Source organism: Gallus gallus, chromosome 1 (genome assembly GCF_016699485.2).
Source record: "Gallus gallus isolate bGalGal1 chromosome 1, bGalGal1.mat.broiler.GRCg7b, whole genome shotgun sequence".
In the NCBI taxonomy this organism is placed as follows: Eukaryota; Metazoa; Chordata; class Aves; order Galliformes; family Phasianidae; genus Gallus; species Gallus gallus.
In genome coordinates, this window is record NC_052532.1 from 96,338,365 (window position 1) to 96,364,521 (window position 26,157).

Genomic DNA, 26,157 nt, shown 5'->3' on the forward strand with positions numbered 1-26,157 from the left:
CAGTGACATTGACAGTGGGGTCGAGTGTGCCCTCAGTAATTTTTCTGATGACACCAAGCTGTGGGATGCGGTTGACACACCAGAGAGGCAGGATGGCATCCAGAGGGACCTAAAGGGGCTTGAGCAGTGCGCCCACATGAACCTCATGATGTTCAACAAATCCAAGTGCAAGGTACTGTACCTGGATTGAGGCAACCCCCACTACCAATACAAGCTGGGGGATGAAAGGATTGAGCGCAGCCCTGCCAAAAGAGATCTGAGAGTACTGGTGGATGGGAGGCTGGACATGAATGAGCAGAGTGAGCTTGCAGCCAAGAAAGCCAACTGTATTCTCTGAGGATTCTAGGAAAAGAAGTTACTTGGATAGGTAGGCATTAGGCAATGTTATTATACTCTCGTTTACAATTTAGCAGAATTTATGGCTCATTTGTCAGAGTTCCAACTTGTCCTTCTCTGTGTGACTTTGCATTGCTAGAAGAGCTGATCAGTGAACTGTACAGATCAATGGGCTGACTTTCCAATATTTAACAGATAGGTATGAATGAGCTTTACATAGTCATTACGTCTGCACTACTAATAGATATTTGTGACCACAAGACACAAAAGAGCAGAGAAGAGAAGGGCTGCTCTTCTGACTTGCAGCTGGCTGCCTCAGCTCCATCAGACTTGCTTGCCAAAGGGAAAGGGAGTGGTAGTCTGATGATTTCTAATCTTCTCCAACATCAGTAGGTTCTGTGGTCAAGCATACATGATCAAAGTGAGACGGAAAAGAAAAACATTTGGACTTACCAAGCAAATGGAGGGTGCTTTGTGGTTGGAGATACCACTTCTTCTATGTCCTTCAAACATAATTACAGAAAAATCTGCTTTATCAGTATGGTAAAGGCACCTATACAGGAACCTTCTGGGTGGTTGTTGTTGTTGTTGTTTCCCCTGTGTTATTTACACATTCTTGATCTAGTTCTCTCAAGTCTCAATTTCCGTGTCAAGTTTCCATGAAAATTTCACTATGGAAGGGTTGTTTTTCTGGATAATTAAATTACTTTCAAAGCATCAGAGCATATGAAGGGCTCCACTTTCAAAAATTACATATACTTATAAATCACTTGGAATTGGGTGAGAGTTTTGGCTCAAGGGACAAAGCTTATTGGGGATTCTTACATTCTTTATTAGACTAGGTGACACAGTTGGAAAGTACAGATTCCTTGGCTCTCAGGCACCAAGGTCAGAAACAGCAAACTTCAAGCTAATCACAGAACAGAAGAGTTGCTTCAAGCTTAACTTAATTATATTAGGGAATTAAAGAGAGAACTCTTGTTGGTACTTTTCAGAGCAGAGGTGAGTGTGAGCAAGTGGAGACTTGATAAGGTCATAGAAAGTCTTTAACACTCTGTAAATGAAAAGTATTGAGAAGTGTAAAATGCTTTTAATAGCAAATCTCTTGCTGTCAGGAAGAATAGTTCTGAGACCAAAACAGATGCAAAGACTGCCTTCCTTCATCTCTGAAGGCTAAAACACTCCCATTCATCCCTCTAGCTATAACTCCCTGCCCAATTTCTACTATATTTCTGTTTAAATTAATGTTACTTGCCCTAGTCTCAAATATATTACTTAGTTAATTCTTAAGTCATTCTGAAAATGTGTTACACTGTTAAAAGCAAGAGTACTTGCAACACATTGAAGATTATTGATTAAAGAGAAAACATTTAGACAAAAATTTAGAAAAAAATATTACTAGATCCTTCATATGAATATTCTGTTACTTATACTGTTCTATAAATGTACACATTTTTGCAAAGAAAGGGAGACATCTATTTCATCAGTTACCATCCAAATTATGCAAAGGTGTGGCTATTTTAAGGGGGGGGGGAGGGAGGGGGGGAATGGAGGGGAAAAAAAAAGAGAGAGAGAGAAGCTATAGCCTGTTCTAAGTGACTAAATCAAACAAAGTGCAGCTGGGTCTTTGCTTTCTCTCTTGGGATAATTAGGGAAGGGAACATCAAGCAGCCATAAATTTTGTATGCTTACCTTGGCCATGTAAAGACATTAGTTTTCCTAATTGTTTAAATACTACTTCAGTTATGTTTTATTTATAGTGGTCTTGAAATAGGTGGTGGCATGTACTAATAATTTTATAAGTTTTTTGAAGAACAGCAGTACAACAGTATAGTCCAGGAATGATTAAAAGCTGCAGATGAAAAAGCAGCCACTTCTGATTCCATGGCCTTTGTTAAATGAGGTGGATGAATCAGATAAAAAAAGAAAAAAATAAAACTACATAAAATAATGTGAAACCTCATGATTAGTTAATACGTATAATGTATATAATACAGAGATGCCTAGAACTTTTGACATAACATTAACATAGAGACCCTCTAGTTACAATTTGTTTATTAAAAACTTTAGCTTCTTCTTATTAATATTAGCAAAGAATCTTAGATCTTAATAAAACATCAGAATTTTTAGGATCATTCTCCTTAAGGTCTCACGAATTCACAAATACACTGATATAACATACATGAGCTTGGCTGTTGAAATGAAAGTTTTTTTGTGAACACACTGCATGAAGGAACAGCTACAGACAAGACACTATCATCTTCTATAAGCATTTGATGCATCAAAGCATGGAGAAGACAAGTTTTTCTTTTGTTCCATGACCATTATTTTTTAAAAGCTACTATTTACAATTGTTAAAGCATATGTGCTTCCATGTGTATACTGTACATTAGTGAATAGATACGCAAATGCATCTTCTATCCACCAACCTGGAAAAGACATATTTTACTTTAAAGCAGATAACAACTTCAGAGGACTGTTAGACATTTCTGTATGTAACTACAGAAAAATATCCCAGTATCTAATGGCATGGGGAGAAAGAGAATTGATTTTTGTTCCAGCTTGAAGGCCAAATTTGCACAGGTGTTATCATAGACTGTATTTGATGTTATCCAAAAGTAAAAGGAACTATTTTTACTCTACATTATTATTAGGTTTTCCATATCTTGCTGTATAAATAATTTTTAAATCTCTTTATTTTTCATTTTTTCTACCCATGTTATCAGGGAGACAAAGCAATATAGAACCTCTATAAGAAATAGAAATACTATTTTTTCCATCTTTGCAGCAATATTAAGTTTTTAGTTCACATACACATACATTCGTATGGATATCACATTAGCAGAGCTAATGGAAGAGATTGAGGGCATCATGAAATACAGTCCTGATTCATCACCAAGCAACTTAATGTATAATTTCCTTGATTATCTCCATAAAAACTGGTGGCAGTACATTATCACATACTTATGAGAAAAATGAACAGTATGGCTTAAAAAAGCAGGACAATTAATTAAATAATATGCTTGCTCATCTTGCAGGTCAAGCAGTTAATTGCACCAAGAATTGCTTTGAAATCGTGCATGCCTCAACTTAGACCTTTTGCCTCCCGAGAGAATCCCTCAGGTCTAACCAAGTATCACGCTTCCCGTGGATGCCAGTCTAATGCTAGCTAATCCTGTTAGCAAGTATAATAGATACACTGATATCTGGAAATCTGAATCTATATTGAGTAGTACTACATACCGGTGTAGGAGGAAAATGAAATCTTTGTGGCTTCCTGAACATGAGAGCAAAATATGATTCATGGTTAAAATTAGTGCCATTTGCTATAATAATTCATACTTCACAGAGTAGAGAAATAACTGCAAGCTGGGATTAAAGACTTTTCAATTACTTTGTACATTTTTGATGTGCAGTGAAATTTGTTTTTGAATAAGTTTCATGCTTTTAACTCCCTGTGTTCCTGTACGTATGGGAGTCTAATGTTCCAATACAGGTTTCCTTTTGGACATGGCATTTTCTGTATAAATCTCTATCAGAATGGGATAATGATAAGCACTGGTCTGATTTTTTTCCTCTGTTTTAAAAGGTAGAAATAAATTCCTTCTGATTCTGAATCTTGAAACTTCAGAAAATGCTCCAACAATGGAAAACTCTACAGTTGACCAGCTGACCCCTTGTAGGCTTTAGCCCTTCCTTGAAATAGACAGTCCCATCCTACTACAATGTCAGTAGGGTAATGCAAAGACCAGGTCCAGTTGAGTTGTAAGGTTTGTTTTGGAGAAGTTCATAGGTTTGAGATAGTTCAGATGGAACTGTAATATAAACACTCTGTTGTAAATGTGGTAATATTGTTTGCTGCTTACACTCTACCGTACTGCACTTCACGCATATATTTTATTAATTTCTATGTGTGCTTTCCCTGAAGAAGTTGGTTGACACACATAATTTTAAGTTACTAAATATTGCTGTTAAACAAGGTTGTCTTTCAAAATGCATTTTTATAGAAGTACTCATCAGAAGTTTGAACTGATAAAATAAAATAAAAATCCTGAGAGGATTGCTCAAAATCAGTATTTACAGTTTTGGAAATATTGGTAAGATGTCAGAGTTTCCTCAGCTCTGAGTAAGCCAGTTTTTAACTGTACAAGCCATTAAGAGTCCTCAAAGCGTTGGTAAGTGGACTTGTGCCTGTCACAACAAAATGACTATGTATTAGATGAAGAATATACAAGTCAGTGTATATTCTTGTCTACATCCCAGCTGTTGCAAAGAGTTTTTTACTCTCTCTTCAATACAAGAAAAGTGTTTTTCAATTTCCTGTTAACATTCCTTTTAGAAACTGAAATCCTCCCTTTTTTACAGGATTCATATCTTTTCAGAGGGTATTATGATGCACAAAGATCCAGTAGGATCGGTTGATCTGCTACAACCTCATACAATACAGTGCAATATACTAATAAAATATATACACCAAATTTGAAGGAAAATACAGAAGGCATACTGCTGCTAATGAAAAAAAAGTCTATGCTTTTAAACAAAGCTAACTTTGCTTAAATGGAATCAACTTTGTCCATGAAGAAGGAGGAACATGTTGTGTTGTTAATGCAGTGGTCTTTAAATGGTGTAAATCCTTCTGAATAGTACATGTAGATACTTGTGGGACTTACATTTCTGAAGTGTTGCATACAGTTTATTTTGCCATCTCTGGAAAAGTGAAAATAATTTTCTGTCTTCATAATTCTTTTCAACCTCTGTGTTCAACAGACAGGGAAAGCAGATTGGTTTTCCAAGGATATTCTGTTGATAGCCATTCTTTCCTGGCTATTCTTTTCATGACTCAAGAATTATTCCTTGAATAACACAACCATCTCTGTGCCTTTGCAGGCCCTGTAGTATAGGTTGTACATGCAGTAACCATTTCTGTACAAAGCTCCCACATTGTAAATGCATTTAAAAAAAAAAATAATGAATAAATGGAACAGAAAGCAACTTAAGAGGCCAGAAATTTCCCATTGTATATCAGTGACATTTCCTGACAAAGTTATTTGTTGAAAGTCTTCTATAATAATATTTTAATGACAGAATTTATTTTTTTCAAAGCTAGGCTAAATCTTTTTTGATTTTTTCATTTACTGAGATGCCATTTTATACCTTCTGCAAAGGGCCATGTATTCATTCAAAAGATCACTGCTTTTCTACTGTTTCTGTCCTTCTTGTTTTACTCTGTTATTTTGGAGGGCATAAGTTGATATCTTCAAATACATGAATAGTGCTGAGATCACCTGATATTTTTGTTAAAAGTGATGCATATGTATTCCTCAGGAAAAACTGTTGTATCCTTCATAAAAGAATGGTTTTATTGCATCAGTATTACTTATTCTTTGTGCTTGGTATTTTCAGTGGGATTGATTGTTGAAAAGATAGAAAGATTGATTAAAAAGTGATTTACTCATCCACATCTTCAGGTATTGCAGACTGTGTTTCTGCAGCATGCCATGGGAATAAAGTTCCCCTTTTGACTCACTCATTTCATGCTGGTTCGATGACTTCATGTTGCTTGTAAGTCACATCCCTTTAACCTACATGCTTCTAGCCATTTGCTAGGAAGAATTTTAAAATTGGACCATGAAGAAGATATTCATAATAGTTGTGATTGTTAGTGGTTTATTTTGTTCTCTATTAATATCTCTCTTATCTGTAATGAAGGAATTTTTGTTTAAGGGGAAGAGAGGAATCCCAGGTTTGAGATCAAGAAAGCATTTTAAAGTATATATCAAGTTTTATTGAATTCACCGCTACCTAGAGGGAAAATAAGTATACGCCTAAAAAGTTAGTTTTACAGGGGTGCTTTCCTGGGTTGGGACCTCTATTGAATCACAGTCCTATTTAGTCTACATTTTTAAATTCTTGCTCATTTCTCTTGTGAATACCTTGCTGTCTTAGTTATTATGAATAGAGCTCTTTGTTTTCTGTATCTGGAGTTTAGTCTAAATAATGACCTCCAATGAAGTACTTCTGTAAGGTCACAAATGCCTCTCATAGCCAAGCTAAAGTAAACACCCTAAATAATGATATTTTATTTTTTATGGACTTAATATATCACTGACATATATTGAAAGTTCCCCAGTAAGGGAATGGCAACTCACCACCTCCATTTCATTGATCTGCAGACTGCTTTTTCTTCTGAAGAGGTTTTTATTTGCAAAGAACTGAACTTGCATACATCACGTATGGCTAATTTAAAGCCAGCAAGTCTCCTCAGAAGATGGTTAAAACAGGCTGAATCAATACTGGTGACAATCCCTCTGCAAGGCACTGTAGATACTACTTATTTTGGAGCACTTGCTTCTGATTCAGAGTATCATGGTCTGTGTATATTCTCGCATGAGATGTCTAAGCAGAAGATCTGCATTTTCCATTAAGGAAAAATGATAAACTGAAATCCTGCACACTGTGTTATCTGATACCATTATTAGGGAAGCCTGCAGCTGTCCATATTTTCTTTCCACAGCACGTGTCACTGTGGCAAATGGAAAATATTTTCATCCTCTAGGATTACAGAGCTGCTGAAAAGCCATAAACAAAATATAACTAGAATTGTGTATATAAGTGACAGTTAATGTGATCTCAGAAGAAAGCAAGCTAGGATGGAAAAAAGAAAAAAAAAACACAAAGCAAAATCCATGCTTTCTTTTGAGATAATGTGTTTCAGAGGGAATCTCTAAGGAGATTATTACAGAGATCAGTGGAAATGTTTTGCTTCCATTTCTCTCAAACTAAATGCAAACACACAAACCTGTGAAAAAATACTTTAGAAAGAGGTTGATGTGCGTGCATGTCTGTGTAAAAGTAAAGTGCCAGTGGGTGAAGTGGGGTTCACTTACAGTCATCCATACCAGAAAACAGATGTGTCTATGTTAATGCACTTTAATGGTTTTTCTACCTATAGCATTTGACAAACATGCATGCCTTATTGGTAAAAAGGAGAAAGTGTCAATACTCACACTTGAAGATCTGATTTAGAAGCAAAGTACTTCTTCAAGGTGAAACAGAAAAACTGGGTCTTTATTCTTGATGTCAACATGCTAATCCCCAGTCATGGTGGCCTTACTGTTTACTGGGGAGGAGAAGGTGGCCTTAGAGAATTTCTCACTGTTAGCTCATTCTAACTATATTCTATGCCTTACTTATCTCAGCTGTAGAGATGTGCTCAATGAAAAGAATGGTTATTAGGAAAATAATTTAGAAACTTTTGGGTTGAAATGTATTGAAATGTGTTTTTTCCTGGAGTAGAGTGGTGCTTCTTATTCATATGCTGAGGAGAAGATACAGCACATCCTCTGCTTTTCGTAATAAAGATGCTTGAAGTGATTACTGAATTTTAACTAAATCACCTCATGTATCTTACTTCCCTCCCCAAAGTTGTGGCATTTATCAAAGTGATGTGGCAAAGCATAAGCATGTTGCCTGTCCTCCTGCTTTCCATTGAGCCCCTGCAGAGCAGGGCTACTGAGGGATACCAGTAGTACAGGCTTCCTTTTGTGGGGCATCATTTTGGGACTGTTGCATAATAGTGATGTGGTTATTCCTGAATGAATGCTTGACAAGTTAATAGGGAAGTGGTAGTCATTGTGTGTGCGTAAGAAGGGTGAGTTCACTGAGGTGACATCCTAAATGTAAAAAAGGTATATAGCAGCGTCAGAAACCACTCATGCAGCTAATTAGAGGTGACTTGGTAATCTTTTTTTCTTCCATCCAGTTTTTGAGCTAAAACAAACAAACAAACAAAACAACAACAAAACAAACAAACAACAACAACAAAACAAACAACAACAAAAACAACAACAACAACAAAAAACAACCAAAGGCATTAAACTAATAAAGATGGTGAATGGGAGAGGGCTTTGGAAGACTATTTTAGTCTTGGAATCTGAAGGTACTTGAGTCCAACAGAAAGCAGTGCAGCAGGGCTGTGTTGGCAACAGGCCACTCCCAAAGCAAGTGAACCAATCTCCTCATGGCATGGCCCTGGGTATTGTTAGGCAAAAGGCTGTTGCCTGGAAGCAGGCTCAAAAATGCGATATCTTTACTTGAAGGCCTTACCTTTGTCACTAAAGAAGGTTTTCTAATTCACTTCCATTGCATTTTTAAGTATTAAAACAAGTGTCTAGAAATAAATTCATCGAAATGTCTAGGCACTGAGAAAAGAACAGTATCTTAGGGGTAAAAAATTAATACTGAAGATATATACTACCTACTGTTTAATAAAAAAGTAATAGTGACATTGTTACTACTTAAAAAATTATCTGATGGATGTGATTTGGTAACCAGCTGGGACTGAATGTTCACCTCCTTATTCAGAGCACACAATAGAAATAGCAAAAGCTGAAAAAGATTAAAACTACTCTTTTCCGTAAGAGGTGACAGGAAGGCCACAGTCAGCAGGGTTGAAAACACATATTTCACATCACAGACATCAAACACACATGATGTATTTCTAGCATCAAATCTATTCATTGCATTAAATTACACTTTCAAAGATGCACTACTGAATTCATAGCTTTGATTTACTATCTGTGTTTTGGTGATTAAAAGGTACAATTTTTTTTTTTTTTCCTTTCTATCTTTTTTGAGTTCTGCCCCTTGGAAGGCAATGTCACATGAGCAGAAAATAGCTGAGCATTCTTCATGAAGAGATATTTCCTCAATTACTTTATCTTTTGCTTGGGGTTAACTCCTAGGAAAAAAGCGCTGAGGTAAAAAGCGAGTTTACAATGTTAACAGAAGGGCATAGGGGGACTATATGTGTTTAGAAACAGTACAAAATGGACATCCATTTACTGGATTTGGCTATCATGCAATTTTGAATTTTACATTCATTTGGCTTGTGACACAAAATCCTGATCTCTCTTCCTACATTGGTGTTGAAGTATTTTTGGCACACGTGCAGTGAAGTGAGTGAGTGCCAATAGTTGGCACTTAGACCCAGCCACATTTCCAGCTCCTGTGGTGCATTTGGGACTGGTAGGAAGTGCTGGGTTTCACTTCTGGTCCACAGTCCCAGCAGGATTCTACAGCAGACAAGGATTACCTTGTAGACTACACCTCTTCCTGCTAGTTTACTCTTTGTACTTTTTCCTAATGTAACATAGATGTATACCACATGCTGTCTGTTTGTAGTATGTGGTCAGAATATTCCATATTATTTTAATTTGTAATTACCTGATTTATCAATTACATATCCAGAAGGAAACAATTCATTGTATGAGATATACAATAAAGCGCTTTCAAGTTTGTTTTTCTTATCTGCTTTGGAATATGACCTCATGAAATGCGGCCCTATGAGAGGAGCCATAGCAATTCAGCATGGCAACAGCTGAAGTCTGGATCCATGGAGTCATCACAGTGTCCGATGGAAGTGACTAGTTATGTCTCCAAGTGGTACAATGATGTCATTCCCTTGGGGGAAAAAGAATAAAAAATACACAGCTAAGCTCTGGCTTTGGGTATGTTGATCAGACTGGTATAATAGCGTGAAGTATGAAAGTTCCTGACCGTCATGGCTGCTAAGACAATGTATAGTTCAAAAGAATGTGGAAAATTTAAAAAATCTGTCTTTATAATTCCATTCTCTTGCATTCATCTGCCTTGCAGTCTGAGTATTTTAATTGTATCGGTTTGGAGGGATGGCATCTGAATGACACGCTATCACTTATTATTTTGAAATACAGCAAGATACGTAATTAACACAATGGAGTGACTGCATGAATAGCTGGCTAGTGTAATGAATTTCTCATTCAGAAGCTTAGATAGAGCTAACGTCTATTTTACAAAGGAACAAATGGCTTATAGGAGCAGGTGGCTGTTCACAGGAATTACTCCAGCAGGTCTGAGTTTAAAAGGGAATAATATCTTGTGCTCCATTTTAGTTATGCCTATACAGTTTCACTACAGATGGCAGTAGCAGTTTCTCCAGCAAGGCCTTCTAAAGACTTCAGTGATTAACCATAAAGCAATTGTTTTCTATCTTCTCCAAGGCACAAAAATCAGAACTGTACCTAAGGAATTCTAGAATTCCTTTGTAGTCACAAGAATGTGGAGGTTGCCCTGTAAGGTGTCTGAAACTCTGCTTTGCTCAAGCTTAATTGAGAATTATCATCTGATAAGACACATAGTACATTTTTGTGTGTGTGCTGTATCTTCTAAGATGTAATCTTTAAACTTCATTGCAATTTTAATGACTTTGATTTTCTGTGACCATTATACTTATGGTTCAGTTTGGAAAGCTATTGTACCCCTTGTACAAGAATTTAAAAATATATATTCTGTTTTTGTAGTTGGGAGGAAATTTTAAAAGAATTAGCATCTTAGAAGGGAGCTGCCCACTAAAATGCAGAATTCCTAGCAAGTTTTTGAAACACACATTTGTTACTTGACATTGTTAATATTAATTCTCTTCTTACATATTTAACATTTCTTTCAGAAGTTAAAATTTTGTTATTTTTCAAACCAATGGCTATGTATTTTTGTAAATCATATAGCCATTGGCTTGAAAACCATGAATTGGTTTTGTAAATCATAAATGCTTTGGTTCAGTTTTGTGCTATGGGTAAAGTAAGGAGAATCTGAGCAATAAAGTGATTTAGAAATCTCTCTAGAAAGAGAAGTAAAGGGAAGTGAAAGCCAGCTAGGATTTTTTATTATTATTATTATTTTTATGTTTAGTACTTGGTGGAACCTCACTGCCTCTGTGTTGTTTTTCTGTGTTCCTTCATTTCATACTGCCCAGTGAGATAGCTGTTGCTGGAACAATTTGTATAGGGCAGACTGTGACTATTTAATGGAAACACATGTATATATAATTCTTCAGATAATTAATCACATCTATTCTGTGTCGTATTTGGCACACTTACAAAACCAAGTCAGATCTGGCCAGATTTTGGCTCTCCCTTTGGGAAAATACAACTACTGTATGTCAAATCTTGCCAAATTACTGCATTTGAAATCCCTATGCTTGCTAGGGTGGTAATAAGTCACATTCAGATACTTTTTTTGCTACCATTTTATTATAAATATTTACTTAATAAATTAGTTGCTTCACTATTGTAAATTTGACGGTACCTGCAATTATTAATGGAAGAATGCTAATTTGTATGTGATTATACTGCAGATCTGTATTTGTAATGAATAAAAGTTATATAGAGGGAGTAACAGAATAGATCACAGTTATTTGAAGCCAAGTGTTTTGTTTTGTATGTACACTGTGGACAAGCGGATGTGTCTGTATAGGTCCTGAGGGATGATACAACATTCATTCATGAAGAAGTTCATTTCTTCAGTCTGTGGTGGCCTAAGTCCCCACTGAGGTCTGAGCAATGAGTCAGCAAAAGGAAAAAAAAAAAAGAGTAAACTGATTATTTTCTTTAAAACTCAATTTTATATTATTCATGTGACATGCAAAGAAAAAAAAAAAATTGTGGTTCAGTGGTATCCTTATTGTTTGTGAACTAAAGCTCATCATCCATTGTAGCTCCATCTTTTGAAGATAAATACCTGTATGTGGGAAAGGATCCATTGTCTTGCATCGCTCTGATACTTTCCAGAACTGAAACCTATAGCCAACATTAAAGGCATTCTGTGGTGATTTTCTTGTGAATTTGACACCAGTGATGAAGAACAGCCCCACATCACCTACAGTTAACTGCTAACTTTGAGGCGCCAGTGACGTGCTGCCGTTCTGTGTCCATGAAATTACCCATTGCACATATTCCCCCTTCTGGAAATCCCTATGTTCGAGGTAGCTGCAGGAAAGTGGCCCCATGTCAATGTCTTGGGGGGGGGGGGGGGGGGGGGGGGGGGGAGATAAAAAAGGTTTTGAAGGTGGATGCAATGGCTAAGAAAAATATGTCCTATAAGAGTAATGTACCATCCAGAAAATTGATATCCTTACAGCAAAATGGAGAAAAAAAAATCCAGTATAAAAACCATTAGAGAAGAGAGCTGATGGGTTTAAACTGAAGCATGTGGAAGACTTTATGTTCAGAGTCCTTTACTGGAACCCTTATTCTGAAATTACATATGTAGGCAGTGTGTCATTTCCCTCTATATCCACCACCTCATTAATACAGGCTGGCAGTAGAAAATTAAATAAAAAAAAAAAAAAAAAAAAAAAAAAGGATTGTATGAACAAAATTTGCTACATACATTAAAATAATCTTTTTGCATATTGTAAAAGTAGGTTTCCTTTGGATTTCTATCCTTTGCTATCTTTCCTGTCCCACTGATGGGTGAGAATAGTGTTTCCTTTAATAGATGTCACTATCTAATGGTGGATTCAAGCTGCCATAAGACCTACCAACCAACATATGGAGGCCTGGGACTTTATGTAAATGCTCATTCTAGATTCACAATGCTAGTAAAGTTGAAACAAAAAGGTTTTTTCTCTGTTTTGGGTGTAAGTATGTAGTTTATTTGCAAACACATGAATTTCATGTACGAGTGTAGAATTTGGATTGAGGATATAACAAAACATGATTATTGAGGGGAATATTTAATAATAGTGTGCTCACACCTAATATTTTCATGCTTGCAGCTGTGGAACAAAGTTGTGCTGATTCAGGCTTCATCCCCATGAGAGGTGCGGAGACTTTTTTTCTGAGGACTGGGAGTTGTCAGACGATGGCTGTGGGGAATACATGTGCACAGACTCCCCAACTTGTGGCTGGAGACCTGGGAATTTTAGTGCGTCAGGACATCTGCAGAGGGTTTACTTTTCATCTGCAAAGTAGCTGAACTAGTTCACAGCCAAGGTCAGGAGTCTCTGAGGGGCTGCAAGGCTCACAGGGCCACAAAGGTTGTTAAGATTTTTTTTCTTTTTTGCTTTGCCATTGTCATTGACTTGGAGCTGTCTCTCACTTCTATCTCTGGATGAATTTTGCTGAATTCATGGCAGGACTGAACTTACTATCCATCTGCTTCTCTGGTAATGGCCCTGTATTTATCCCATATGAGTCAAAATCAGAGTGGTCAGAAGTCAGTAAATCATGGCACTTTTTGTGCAAAGTGGTGGGAAGATGACTCAAGAAGGTTACAGGAATATTATAGTGTCATGTAGGAAAGGGAGTGCCTCACTTACAACTTCTCATTAATTATTTTTATGCGGCAGTCATAACTATCCTCCCCACTTGATTTGTAATGTGTACGCCAATGGAATGTAGCTTCTCAGTTTTTAATTAGTCTCTTTTTGCAGCTTCATAATACTCCCTATTTAACTGAAGGCGTTGAAATTATCTGGCATCTTCCATTTGTATACCGTGTCCTCTGTATTTTTAGCACATTAGAATGACTTAACTTCTGGTAAGTTTAATTTCAGGAGTTTAGAGAGAAGGAAAAGTGTTACAGATTCTATTTCTTTCAGGTCTTTTATGACCTAAACTGTTTTTCATCATGGAATCTATTGCTAAAACAGTGTTCTGAAAAGAAAATACTGTTTACAAAGTAAACATTTTTTCTGGCTGAAAGACTGTTTGCTGTCCAGGAAGCAAACACATTCTACTTCATTACATATATTTTGAGTATATGAAAGGAAAATAAGTTTATACATTTTAAACATGCAGCTCACAGACTTTCCGGCTGGAACCCACTTGGGAGCCATAACACATTTCCAGGACCTCCCCTAGCGAGACTCCTCAGATATCAGAGTCGTAGTGACTCATCGACCGCAGGAGAGGCAATTGAATTAAAACTTAAATATTTATGTGTCTGACTCACTCAAATTGCAAAACAAATACAGCCTGATTTCTGGGTGAGATATCTGTGTTTCTCAAGAAAAGTTGGAGCTGGTATTCCAAGAGCAGCAATGGCCCAAATTTGGCTGTTTGTCCTTGTTTTCAGACCTTGGATTTTTTTTCTTCAGAAGTTTTCACAGCTTTAGAACTATAAGGCTAGTATAACTTAGTTATTAAATATTTCTGGAGTATTTCAGAGCAGTGTCAAAGCTGAAATTTCTGTTAGGTCATTCAGTGTGTTCCTCTACATTCCAAACTATTGGTTTTGGATGAACTGAGAGTCTAAGGTCAAAGTGACCACGTGCATTGCTGCATTAGAATGGTGTCATCATGCCTGAAATGTAAATGTAAATGACTGTCTTAGGTGAAGTACAATGAAAAACTAATACACAGAAGAGGTAACTACTGCTGCCAAACTGTGTTTTGCCAAGTCCAGAGATTGACAGTAACAGCCACCAGGGAAAATGTCTTCTTGTCTCCAGCCCATCACGATCTCTGCAAAAAAAATTGAGCTTGATCCTCTGAATATTTGTTTTGAAGCTGGCCTTGCCAACCCAGTACAACACAGTCTCCTGCTGCCCTTCCCCCTGCTGTCAGGTACTGTGGCTGGTGCTGCTTTGTTCTTCCAGGTCAGTCTTTTTGGAGAAGGCTATTGTATATATGTAATTAGCTTATGGCTAAGAAGGCCTTAGTGGATCCTACATACTGAAAACTGAGCATGTGCTTGCCACAAACATAATTTGTACTCTGTTTTATTGCATAATTTCTGGTCCAAAATCTTGATTTCCAGCTTGCCTTTCAACAAGAAGCACAGACACTTATGTGTCAACAAGATATGAAATATTTCACGAGACCGCACATAAAGCTGTTGTTCTTCAATTGCGAGTACAGCAAGTGCTTGCTTTTCTCAAGACAGCTTTCTAAACAACTCAAAAGTGTGATCTGAAAATATAACTATGTGTTCTATTCACCGTTCTTTACTTAATGAATTTCTTTTGTGCTACTGCCATTAATTCTCAGCTCTTCATGGTCCATGGAAAAAAAAAATACACAATTTCTAGTTATTTTTTTTTTTATGTTTACTTAGCATTGCATCAGAAATATCTTCTACCATTTTTAGATTTTAAATATATATACAGATTTGGCTAGAGAGATGGCATCACACACATTCAAGTTCAAATTCTGCACACATATGGATGGATTATCAAGATTTAATCAATGATATTTCATTAGGCTTTTTTTCTGATGCTGTTATGCAGTGTGTGTAGTTCATTTTTTTTCTTCCTGGAAGCAGCTGGGGTGAATTCCAAAAATTAGATAAAATCAAATTAAACTGGATTTGTGGCTCATTGTATGTTCTTTGATCAGCTTCACAAATGCTTTCAGCTAAATTTTGATGACTGGTCCAATTCGTAGTTGTAGTGATAACTGGCTTGGCATGGCCCAATTGTCTAACACAGAATAAAATTCAAATTTCTGTATGATTCTGTGATTCAGGTGTGTGTTCACAATCTGAAAGAAATTCTAGGATAGTGAGATATTAGACTTTTTCAGCTAACAGAACATTTTGGCTAACTTTAAGACTGCTCTTGTCTAATACATTAGGTACATTGTTTTCTTAAAATCCATTGTGCTTGTTGCTGGGAGTATAAGCAAGTATAATAAGTCTCTGGCTATAATAAAAGCTAGGAAGTGTTCATCCAGTGTAAAACAAAATAAATATAGCTTGCTGCCGCTATCTCTGAAGGTCATAAAAATATTACGGATTTGAGAGAGCTTGATCAGTTTACTTAAGGGATTGCAAAATGTGGTTGCCCATAATACCAAGAGACCATACTTGATGGCCTAAGAATTTTCTTCCAGTTTTTCATTATTAAAATCCAGTCATAGGAGAGGAAACAAAACCGTGATACTGCTGATGGTATGATATTAGATGTTCAGTATGTTCAGTATGTAGTTTGCTTAGACAATAAATGCTGTGTTGCTGAAGTTCACCAGCTGGACTGAATGAATGGCACAGCTGAGCATCAGATGCTGCCCAAGATGAGAATTGTACAGACCATTTCACATATTTCCATTAGCATATTTGCACATTGTAAACAGTATATAACATGTTACACTGGGAGGACCTAAACTCTAATACATGTGAGAAGGTGAACAAATGCCAGATCTTCCTCTGGGGCCTCTGTCATGAGTAAATTAAAAGAGCATTCTGTCTGGTCTGCTAAATGCACAGTCAAATCAACAGCACTTTTTGGTCATAGTATCAGAAGCTTCTTATAAAAAATCACTTGAGGGCAGCCTTCCATGGGCCATTATGATGATGAGGCTTTCATTCCATTTCCACATAATTTCAGAATAATTACCAAATATTAAGCAATCCAGTTGTTCCTGGAGTTTGCTCATTACAATTTTCATAATAACTCTTTACAGTCTGGCAGCTCTTTATTTAGGTTAACAATAATGACAAATTTTACTGTTTTCAGAAAAAAAAAAAAAAGATACCCCAAATTTGTTGTAACTATACTCTTGTTGGAACATGTTGCTGAGACCTTGATGTTTTTATGTCAGTATTATATTTCTATCTGTTCCAGATATATCTGATGAAAGGTACATGTTATGAAATCAAAATAAAATAGCAGAAATGGCCTTTTTAGAGGTTTTCTTAAAAAGAAAAAAAAATATTAAAATAGTACATTTTAGTATGCTTTTCAGGTACATAATCATGCCTTGAGTGCCTGCAGAGTAATTTAGTGAAGCTTCTAAAGATCACCTAAAAGGTTTAATTATGTTATTTTATAGACATTTTAATCACATCATTATTATTTTTGGGAGATTTGAAAGCCTAAGGAATGTGCAATGAATTACTACATTCACAATTAATCTGCAGCTATGTCTGAATAAAGGATACATTTAATGCTTCACATATTAAAAGTAGCATAACTTATACATGGTCAGTGAAAAGAAAGGTAATCCGTAAGCCTTGTATTTTTTAGGATGTCTTGCCACTCTGCTGACTTTTATCCTTTTTGCAAACTTGCTACTTTGAAACAGTAAGAACTCACTAATTGCTGAAACTTGTCAGACGTGTTAAGTCAAATCTTTGTACATGCCCTACTGATTTTTCTTAGTGAAAAATACCACAAGAATCCTCGCTTTGCCTGTGTAAAGCTCTGGGACAGTAACCTCAGTTTTAGATTTATTAGTGCAATGGGATTCAAGTGTTCTCTAAAACTGTATCAAAAATTTATAATACAAAACAAAATATGTGCTACTGGTATTATACATACAAATGTGTGTTACCCGTAATCCACTTTTGGCAAAATTAATGGTTGTGGAGTACTACTTAATATGATAATTTAACTGTCTTTCATTCCTTGGTTCATCTTATTTTGGGGGTTATTTTTTAACACACCTGATGTGAAACCTCTGCTGAGATTTCAAATCATGCAAGGGTTTTCACTGATGATATTTCTTGTTTCAGGAATTTGATGAACAATAATTAGCTTACTTGCTGTTGTTCACAAGGTGTTATTATTTGAATGAAAAGAATGTTTTACAAATGATGGGTGGCAGAAAAAGGATAAGCAGAAAAAAGAATCAATTACAGCCAATTGTGGAGATAGAAGCTCCCAGAGATCACCGCAGGCCAGGCAGAATAGCTTTACTAAAAAAGTCACTGAGTGCATGAAACAAAGGTCTAAGGCATGTACGCAAAGAGGGTAAGGGGAATCGTCAGTTATTTTTTACGTTGCTTTTCTGTCTTTTCAATACATGAAGTTTTCTCTGGTTTAGAAGTTAAGAGATGAAGCTTTTCTTTCAGTAAAACCTGGTGTTTGATGCACTTGATCCACTTTGGATACTCAACGTAAGAGAAAAGTCTAGGCTCTACATTACTGGCCTATTCAGTGACCCAACTCACTGTGCAAGAAGTAGAAAAAAAGCCCAAGTAATGTTACATCGCAACTTCAATTTTGTTGGTTTTTCATCATGCCACAAAATACCGTTGTTTGAGTTTCTCTAACAAGTCTCGACAGGTCTACTCAGCAGAAATATTAAAGCAGTTGTCCAGTATTGTTTCACATACAGAAGTCAGCTGACTTGTTTAAGTTGCAATTTGGTTTGGGTTGTTAGGGAATTGCAGTGAATTGTAAGAATGCTCAATGACATTAGCATGTCAGAGTTGACAATATAGACAGCCCCAAGTGCTTCTTTGGCTAAGGAATGTTTTTAGCTTTGTTAGCCACTTTTCTTTTTCCGTTGGTCAGTACAGATGTTAGTATTGTTTCAAGAGAGAGGAAGGTGCCGGAAAGCAGCTGTGAGCAGTGGAAGCCTCTTCCCTAACAAAGAGGCTCTGTATTTGACGCTGGATTTCAGTATTACATCAGCTCCCAAGTTCATGTAGCATGCTACAGGAAACAAGCTAATGTTTATACACCCAGGTGAAACAGCTGAAGAGTTTCTGAATAGAAGGGAGCTTATTTAGAGTGCAAAGATCCAGCACATCACCAGCTTTTTGTCAAGCAGGGTTGTTAAGCACTGGAACAGGCTCCCAACGGAGGTGGTTGAGTTGCCATCCCTGAATGTGTTTAAAAACCATCTGGATGTGATGCTCAGGGACATGATTTAGCAGAGTTGTTAGAGTTAGGGTATATGGTTAGGTTGCAGTTGGACTTGATGATCTTTAAGGTCTTTTCCAACCTGAGCAATTCTGTGATTCTATGAAAGGAATCAGGGCAGCAGTCAGGCTGTGGCAATGCTGCCTTATGCTGTCTTCAATTATTTCTTGCACTGCCATCTTGATACAATGCATGGCATTTAGGATGTTAAAGAAATGAGATTTTAAAATTTAAGACAATTGTCAAATTTATATCCATTATAACCTTTCTGTAACAGGAAAGGCCAAATATCTTTCCAAGTGTTGCGAGCAGTGTTCTCTGATTTTCCAGAGAAGGCCTCTCCAAAGCACTTGGTTTCTCAGATGTTAGTCCAGAAATTAAACCAAGAGTTATTATTGCCTGACAGTGTAGAGCAATATCTTGTGAGCAGTCATCCTATGAAGGTGGCATTCTCTTTCTGAGTATTCAGTAACTAAAATGCCACTTTTAGTCTCTACATTCCCTCAGAAGTCATCATTAGGAAGAGCATTCTCAGTGCATGTGGCATGCAAACATCATCCAATCTTTTACTCTCTATGGCTAAGGGTCTAGAGCTTCACTGTTACAGAAAACTGTTAACTTGATGTTAGAGAACCATTGTTTCTACTTCTTTTTGAAGAAAAATAAAAATGTCATCTCAGATTTCACCTAAATGAATGAAAGATGGCAACAGAGAAGGTTTATTATTGAAACATCCTCTTTACAGAAATATCTGTCTGTAAAGTACAAAGTTATACATCTATAAATGGGTGCTGCTGTTCCTGCTCTGTGCAATGGGTTCCGTGCTAGGGTGCCATGCTAGGATGCAGGCCTCATGGATGCCAATGACTGTATGCCTGATGTGGATCTGCTGTCAGCAGACTCTTCTCTGGCCCAGCAGCTGTTCCCTCCATGGGCTGGGCATCTGGGCTGCTCCTTGGGGAGCCCTCATTCAGCTCTTCCTGTGGGTTGGGGGCAGCCACAGCTCTTCTCTTTTGGGCAACTCTGTGCTTGCAGAGTTCCAGCAGCTCTGGGTGATCTTTCCTGAAGTATGGGTTGTGGTAGCAAAGTAACTGAAAATACAGGGGAGATCAGTAGCGATCAATTTGGGACTGAAAGACAGCGAGGTACAGAAACTTTTTAACTGCTAAAGACAAACATGGATATTAAAATGTCTATTGCTCAGTTTAAGTTTACAACTTAGAGTGACTAAAGCAAGATATGTTGAAATAAATAGACTCGACATATCCTCATTTATTTATCCTTTCGTTTCGTGGGTTCAGACTCACTGGATAAGACCCAAATATATATGTTTCCCACATTTCTAGTACTCAGCAATGGTTCCTCTAAAATTCCTGCTAACAGCCAGAGGAAGACATTAGGATCAGAATGTTTACTGCCATCCTCATCTCCTCTATTACGAAGGCTTATTTTACTGGACCCCCCATCTCTTCCACCAGAATATTATGAGAGTTGGTTCGTGTGTGGAGCAACTGATGTACCTTCCTGTGAGCAGCAATTGCCTCTTCCTCTGCCAGAAACTCGGGAAGTGAGGCAGATCTTTTGGAGTCACGCTGCATTTTTGTGAATCCGTACACATGAAGTTGACGAATAAAGCTTTTCATGCTTTCTGTCCCAAACACTCTCAAAGATCCTTTCTTTCCCAGTACTTCGATCTGAAACATTTCTTGGTCAATTACAATGCAGCTTCCATTCTGACCCCACCAAATGCTCTTAAATTGGTAACTTTCGACCAGTACCCAGAGTTTCTCAGGAAAAGTGAGGGCTGCAGAGATAACAGTGTCTCTACATGTGCTCTCCTCATAAGAAGCATGAGGTATACATTTGATGACTACTCAGAATGAGTTAGGGCATCCTTTTCATCCATTTTTGGTGCCCAGGCTGTTCCTTTATCCTGACCCAGAAGATCAGGAGGAGAGCCTGGGGATACAGCTGGACCCTCTGGATCAGAAGCTCCTACTGCAGACAGCTTGCTTTCAATGTCTACTGTCTCAGTAGACTGTGGTTTGTGCTCGCAGCCAGTTCAGCAGGGAGCTACCCTTTGCCCTGCCAGCTGGTGAGTGAAATCCCACAGAACTGTTGAGGGGTTCCAGGGGGAGAGGCTCAAACGTCACCATGGTGCCCATGTGTCATCACGGTGACATCACTATGCAGTGCCTATGGCCTGTCTAGTGCAGCAGCCAGAGCAGGTGTTGTTGGCCCACCCTTGTTGCTGGTCCTGCACGTAGCCATGGGTATTTTCACTTGCGCGTACTGAATTTTCTCAGCAGGTAAAGTAACCCTAACTGATAGAGATAGCATAGCCTTGAGTCCATGAACATTCATGGTTATTAGTGCAGCTAAACACTGAAGTGTTTCTATCATTAATTATCTCAGACATGAATGTTGTTTCTTCTGACCCTGGGAGTCAGTGACCAACTCCTATGGAAGTCAGATGTAGGTTGTGCATGCATGTAAGCATGCAGGGACTTAAACAGCATGTGGAAGTGAATGTTAAAATGTCAGCTGTATTCTGAACACTTGAGAGCAATACAAGAACATGCAGTGGTGAATATACTTACATTCAGTACCATCGCAGAATGTGCCCAGCTCCAGCAATTCCTTCTGCTTACAGAGCAAGTGCTGAGAATGTAAGAAAATCAGTAATCTGGACTGACCTCATACTGGGATAGCTTTCCTTGATTACTATCACTGAACATCCTCTAGAATAACCTCTCTCAAAGCTGAATCTATCACTCCCTTACACCTGTGCTCCAGGTAAACAATTTGCTTCTTCTTCTGCTATAGATTTTTTTTTGCCTATTGCCTGAGCCCACCTGAATTCAAAGCCATAACTTTTTTCATTGTCAGTGATTATACTCAGTCCATCTTGCTTAGTGATGCTTGCTCCATTTTGCAGAAGCACAATCCTAAGAAATGGAAAGATCTGAGAATCAGTTAAGGAAATTAGTAAATAGGTTTTACTCTGTGCTGGGGAATTACTTCAGTTGAAAAGTGCCATGTAGATATTTTATCTTGGAAATCAATATTTTATGGACTAGCTTCTCACTGTCAAGATTTGCTTTGTTAATGACATACAAACCTATTCTTATAAATGTAACATTCATTTAAATATTACAGGAAATAGGCTTTTAAAGGACTTCAGAAGGTCTCCCAAGATGCTGGAACAGTCTCCCCTATGAACTGGTCCAATGTATAATACCTAATCTTGCTATCAAAGCATTCCTATAACAGAAAGAGTAACCCAAGCATAATTACCTCCTGATTAATCAGCTCATTTGCATGTTTGCCACTCCAGTGCCCGTGGCGATATTATGCTAAACACAGATGGGTCCTCTGATTCTTCTCGCATTTAGGTTTTGGTGCAGCTGCGTGTGAAACTGGTGATGGGAATAGCAACACAGATGTGGCTACAGTCAGTCCAGAGAAACCTGAGCAGAGCAGTTTCACCTTTATTGTGTGGAGCTGGAATTCTTTAGGGGTTATCTCCTTCTCTGCACATATTTGGAATTTTTGCACTAATCTTGCCCTTCTGCATCACATCCTAAATACATTTAACATGTGGCAGTGATTTCCACTCCAAGTGCATTGTCTGGGACTCCTCTAGTTGTTGGAGTTAGCAGCAGTTACTGAAATGTTTGATGCATCTCTCTGACAAGGAGTATATCTTATTTCTATATAACTTGTTTTACTCTTTTCTCCTTAAAAAGTAAGCTAACTTATTATTCTAGCCATAAATGAATTACAAATGGTCTTCCTCCATCTAGCATGGACAGAAATCTGGGCTTGATAGAACCAGTTATCAGATTTACTATGGCTGGTCCTGTATTTCATCAGTCTCTAGCCACATTATAAAAAAGATGCCAGGAAATAACATTGTGCTCCATGATTTATCACTTGCTTACATATAAGCAGACATTTGTATCCTTTTTAACTCTTTCCATCTCCCCTAACTCACCCAAGATTAACTTGGTTTGTAATTTGGTGGTTTAGTTCCAGTCCTTGTCTGTCAAAAGCTGCCATAGTCATCCAGTAGGCTGTAAAAGCAGGTGTTTAATATTATTGTCCAATATTGGAGAGACAGCGTCCATTGATACAGATGTCCAAAGCTTGGGGTGATTTGACAAGATGTTTTGCTAAGAATGCACGCGTGGAATTCAGAAGGTATAAGAAATTAGCTTGCTCTTTTGCACATGTGCACACACACACACACAAATAGTACTGGGGGGATGGGTGGAGGTATGAGTATGTAGGGTATCTTTCATTTTTTAAATGTGTTACAAGTACTCCTCAGCTCCAACTTGCTGAAAGTTTTAGGAATAAAAACAGCTCAGCCACAGCAAAATCAGTTGTGTCTGACCAAAAAGTAAAGCAATGATTTATTTGTAGATTGTCTTCAAGCTATAAGAAAATAAAGATTGCTGAATAGCTAGGTGCTTTAGTTAGAAGAAGTAGATCGATTAAAAATGAGTTGAATAACTACAAGTAAATATCTAAGGGTTTTCACTTGGTAGATGTCTGATGCTTTTAAAAATACACAGAATGTTACCTTAAGTAAAGTTTGTGGAAGGCTGTGTTATATGAGCTATGATTGAGGTTCTGAAACAAAAATCTGAAAGCAGTTTAAAGTGAAAATAAGAAATGGACAGTAATACATACAGTATGAACAAAAGCATTGATATTGTCACTGCATTGTTTTTTATCCTCTAACTTATTAATTTTATTTAATTTGGGAACTACTTATATCTGTTCCAGAAACATATCATTTATATTCTGATGACTTAAATTATTTAACTTTTTAACTATGCTGCCAGATGGTATTAGCAGAATCCTTCACGTTATCTACAGTGTAGGTGGTAGAGTTGGCTTTTCTATTTTCTCAAAAAGTCTGGCCCATGTGGGAAATTAAATTTAGAAAGTGGTGTGATTTACTGCAACAGCAAATTTGTTTCCTGGACATTTTCCCTGCAGCTCTGTCAACACTAACACCTAAAAGTTGCACACTGGGGTTCCTGGGAGTTAAAATAACTTGTAAGTAATCACTCATTGAAGTATACTGGAAACAAACTTTTAGAATGAAAAATTTTAATACGAAATTGAAAAATGGCTGCTAAGTAATAATCAGCTCTTTTTAAAAAAGAAAGTCAGAAAGCCTACCAGCATTTACCTGCTTTTTCTTTATTCCTTTTTCCAAGCTTCTTTAAATAATCCTGAAAAAGTCTTAGCTTCTTGAAGATTTTAAATATTTAAAAATCTTAGCAAAAACATAGCATCAACAACAAAAAAACCCTTTAATTATACCATCCTTATAGTGGTGAAGTGATATTACAATATTCTGTCTTCTAATAGCAACATAGGGTTTTTTTAAGTGTGGGGTTTTTTTGTTTTTTTTTAGTTTATTGCCTTTTTTCTTTTTAAGAATAATAATTGGAGAATAGCATTTATTAAAGCACATATTTTTGTGATGTGAATGTATTTCCCTGGACAGAGAAAGGGATTTCTGCAGAGGACTTCCTGTAGAGTTCTGGAATATGGTGCATGATGACATTGATTTTGTCTATGTATGCCTGTATAAAGAACATTTAAAGGCAAAAAGCCTTTTTGAATCTACTGTGCAAATAATGCCTAGTGTGTGCTTTTGAATTCATACTTTCATAATAAGAGTCTTTAAGAGAGGAGGGTTGTTGTCCATATTTGGCTCTTTTGTGCTACAGCCCAAGCTGTTCCTCATCAGGAACATACCACATTCTGCTCTTGGATTCCTTACCTGGTCATATGTAGTTCACAAAACTGTCATTGGCTTGCATTGATTTTCTGTCACTCTTCATATGACAGAGTTTGAACCAGTAACCTACAGGTGAGAGGCTGTATATTCCTTAATTCTCTGAGAATTTGTATCCTGCCACCATTTTGTCCATATTTCAAGATTTACAATAAATTAAATTTCCTTAATTTATAGTCCATGTTTCATTATAAAGAAATATTATCTTCCAAAATACAGATCAGCCTAGTGGTATTTCCCAAATTTCTCCCTCTGAATGTCATTATAGGCATCTTGCAGACCATGTCTACATAATTTCATACTGAAGGATCAAGGTGGTTTGGCTGAGCTGGATACTTTTTTTTTTTCCTATTCTCTATCTGGAAATACTTTAAAAATAATAATAAAAAAAAGATTATTAATACCCCTGTGTATATACTCTAGTATGTTGACAGATTAATGTCCAAGCATGCAGTTCCGTTGTCTATTTCTCAGAAGACTTATGGAGTCTCATCAGCATCAGCTGATAAGATTACAGTTCTCCTCTTAGAGAACGAGAATTTTTATCAAAGGCATCTTTAGAGTCTTTTAGATGTCTCATATGTCAGGAATTGGTTCTTCAGCTTCTGTATTTCTAAATACAAAGAAAAGTTTGAAGATTTTTAGCCCACTGCTGTCACAAAATGGGAATATATATAAAGAAAATGTAAGAAAATTGAGTGATTTTACAATTAACAGACATTTAAAAGATAATAATATGTATTCAAGGAGGTAATATATCAATTTCTAGATATATTTAATATTTTGTTAAGCTGATGGAACATAAATGACTTAAGATTCAACATTTTTTCACTTTGTAGTTTCAAAAAAAACCACTTACAGATAACTTTATTTTCTTTCTAGTGAGGTCATATATAGAACAATCATTGGATTTAGTTGCTTTAATTTTGTAGTCTTAATAATACACAGCTCTCATACTAATTTTGAATATTTTAAATATATTTATTTCATGCTGATAATAAATGATAGGGCTGTAGTTTTTTATTCCTCTGCCTCTTCTCCAAACTTTTAGGTGGGATTGAAGTATTTTAAATAGTTTTGTTAATTTGTTTAAACAAGAAACCAAAACCAAACAGTCTGTATTTAATCTTGAATTATTAAATGAACATCTATGGAGAGGAGAACAAAGAGTAAGAAATAAAAAATCAAAAAAATCAAAACTCAAATATTTGTAGTTCATCTTTCCTTTCCTTTTCTGAGGGAGAAATAATAGGGATTACCAAGAGTAGGTCATCTTATATTGCATGGATACCTAAAAAATATGCTTGTTCTATGCTTAACATCTTGATTATAATACTTATATACTTGCTGGAATTGTTGCAAACATCCAGTAATAAGTGTTTTAAGAGGTTGTTTACAGAACTATGGATAAAAAGATCTTTTATTTGGCCTTAAAGCCAGTTGAAATCTTCTGCAAAAGCACAGAGATTGTTCCATTGAGTTGTATGTTGTCTGTATAAAATTTATTCTAGCCCCAAACGCAGGTGAAGCATGGACATCCTAAGTGCTAGCTTATTTCACTCAAGGTGTTGAACTGCGAATGGCAATTTTG

The 26,157-nt window shown here is 36.8% G+C and overlaps 2 protein-coding genes across 6 annotated transcripts in view; one reads left to right on the forward strand and one right to left on the reverse strand.

Annotated features, from left to right (window-relative positions):
* Positions 1 to 26,157, forward strand: part of ROBO1 (roundabout guidance receptor 1) — a 707,723-nt gene that overhangs the window by 286,367 nt on the left and 395,199 nt on the right. Inside the window, exon 1 of one of the 5 annotated variants that reach the window (XM_040653486.1) lies at positions 20,963 to 21,054. The exons of the other annotated variants lie outside the window; for them this stretch is intronic. The gene's annotated coding sequence lies outside the window, so the exon portion shown is untranslated. Of the gene's footprint in view, positions 1 to 20,962; positions 21,055 to 26,157 lie in introns of those variants that run through there. 5 annotated transcript variants of the gene reach the window in all.
* Positions 19,434 to 20,847, reverse strand: LOC121107709 (heat shock transcription factor, Y-linked-like). The gene is made up of 2 exons (XM_040653491.2): positions 20,266 to 20,847; positions 19,434 to 19,836 (listed from the first exon to the last, which is right to left on the reverse strand). Exons 1-2 carry the CDS (start codon positions 20,446 to 20,448, stop codon positions 19,597 to 19,599), a joined length of 423 nt encoding a protein of 140 aa, XP_040509425.1. The 5' UTR covers positions 20,449 to 20,847; the 3' UTR covers positions 19,434 to 19,596.

Excerpts from the sequence above, each read along its gene's own strand:
- LOC121107709 (XM_040653491.2), bottom strand. The coding sequence starts at position 20,448 with ATGTTTCAGATCGAAGTACTGGGAAAGAAAGGATCTTTGAGAGTGTTT. Across the intron at positions 19,837-20,265 it reads CAATTGCTGCTCACAGGAAG|TTACTTTGCTACCACAACCC; the intron begins GTACATCAGTTG and ends CTGTATTTTCAG.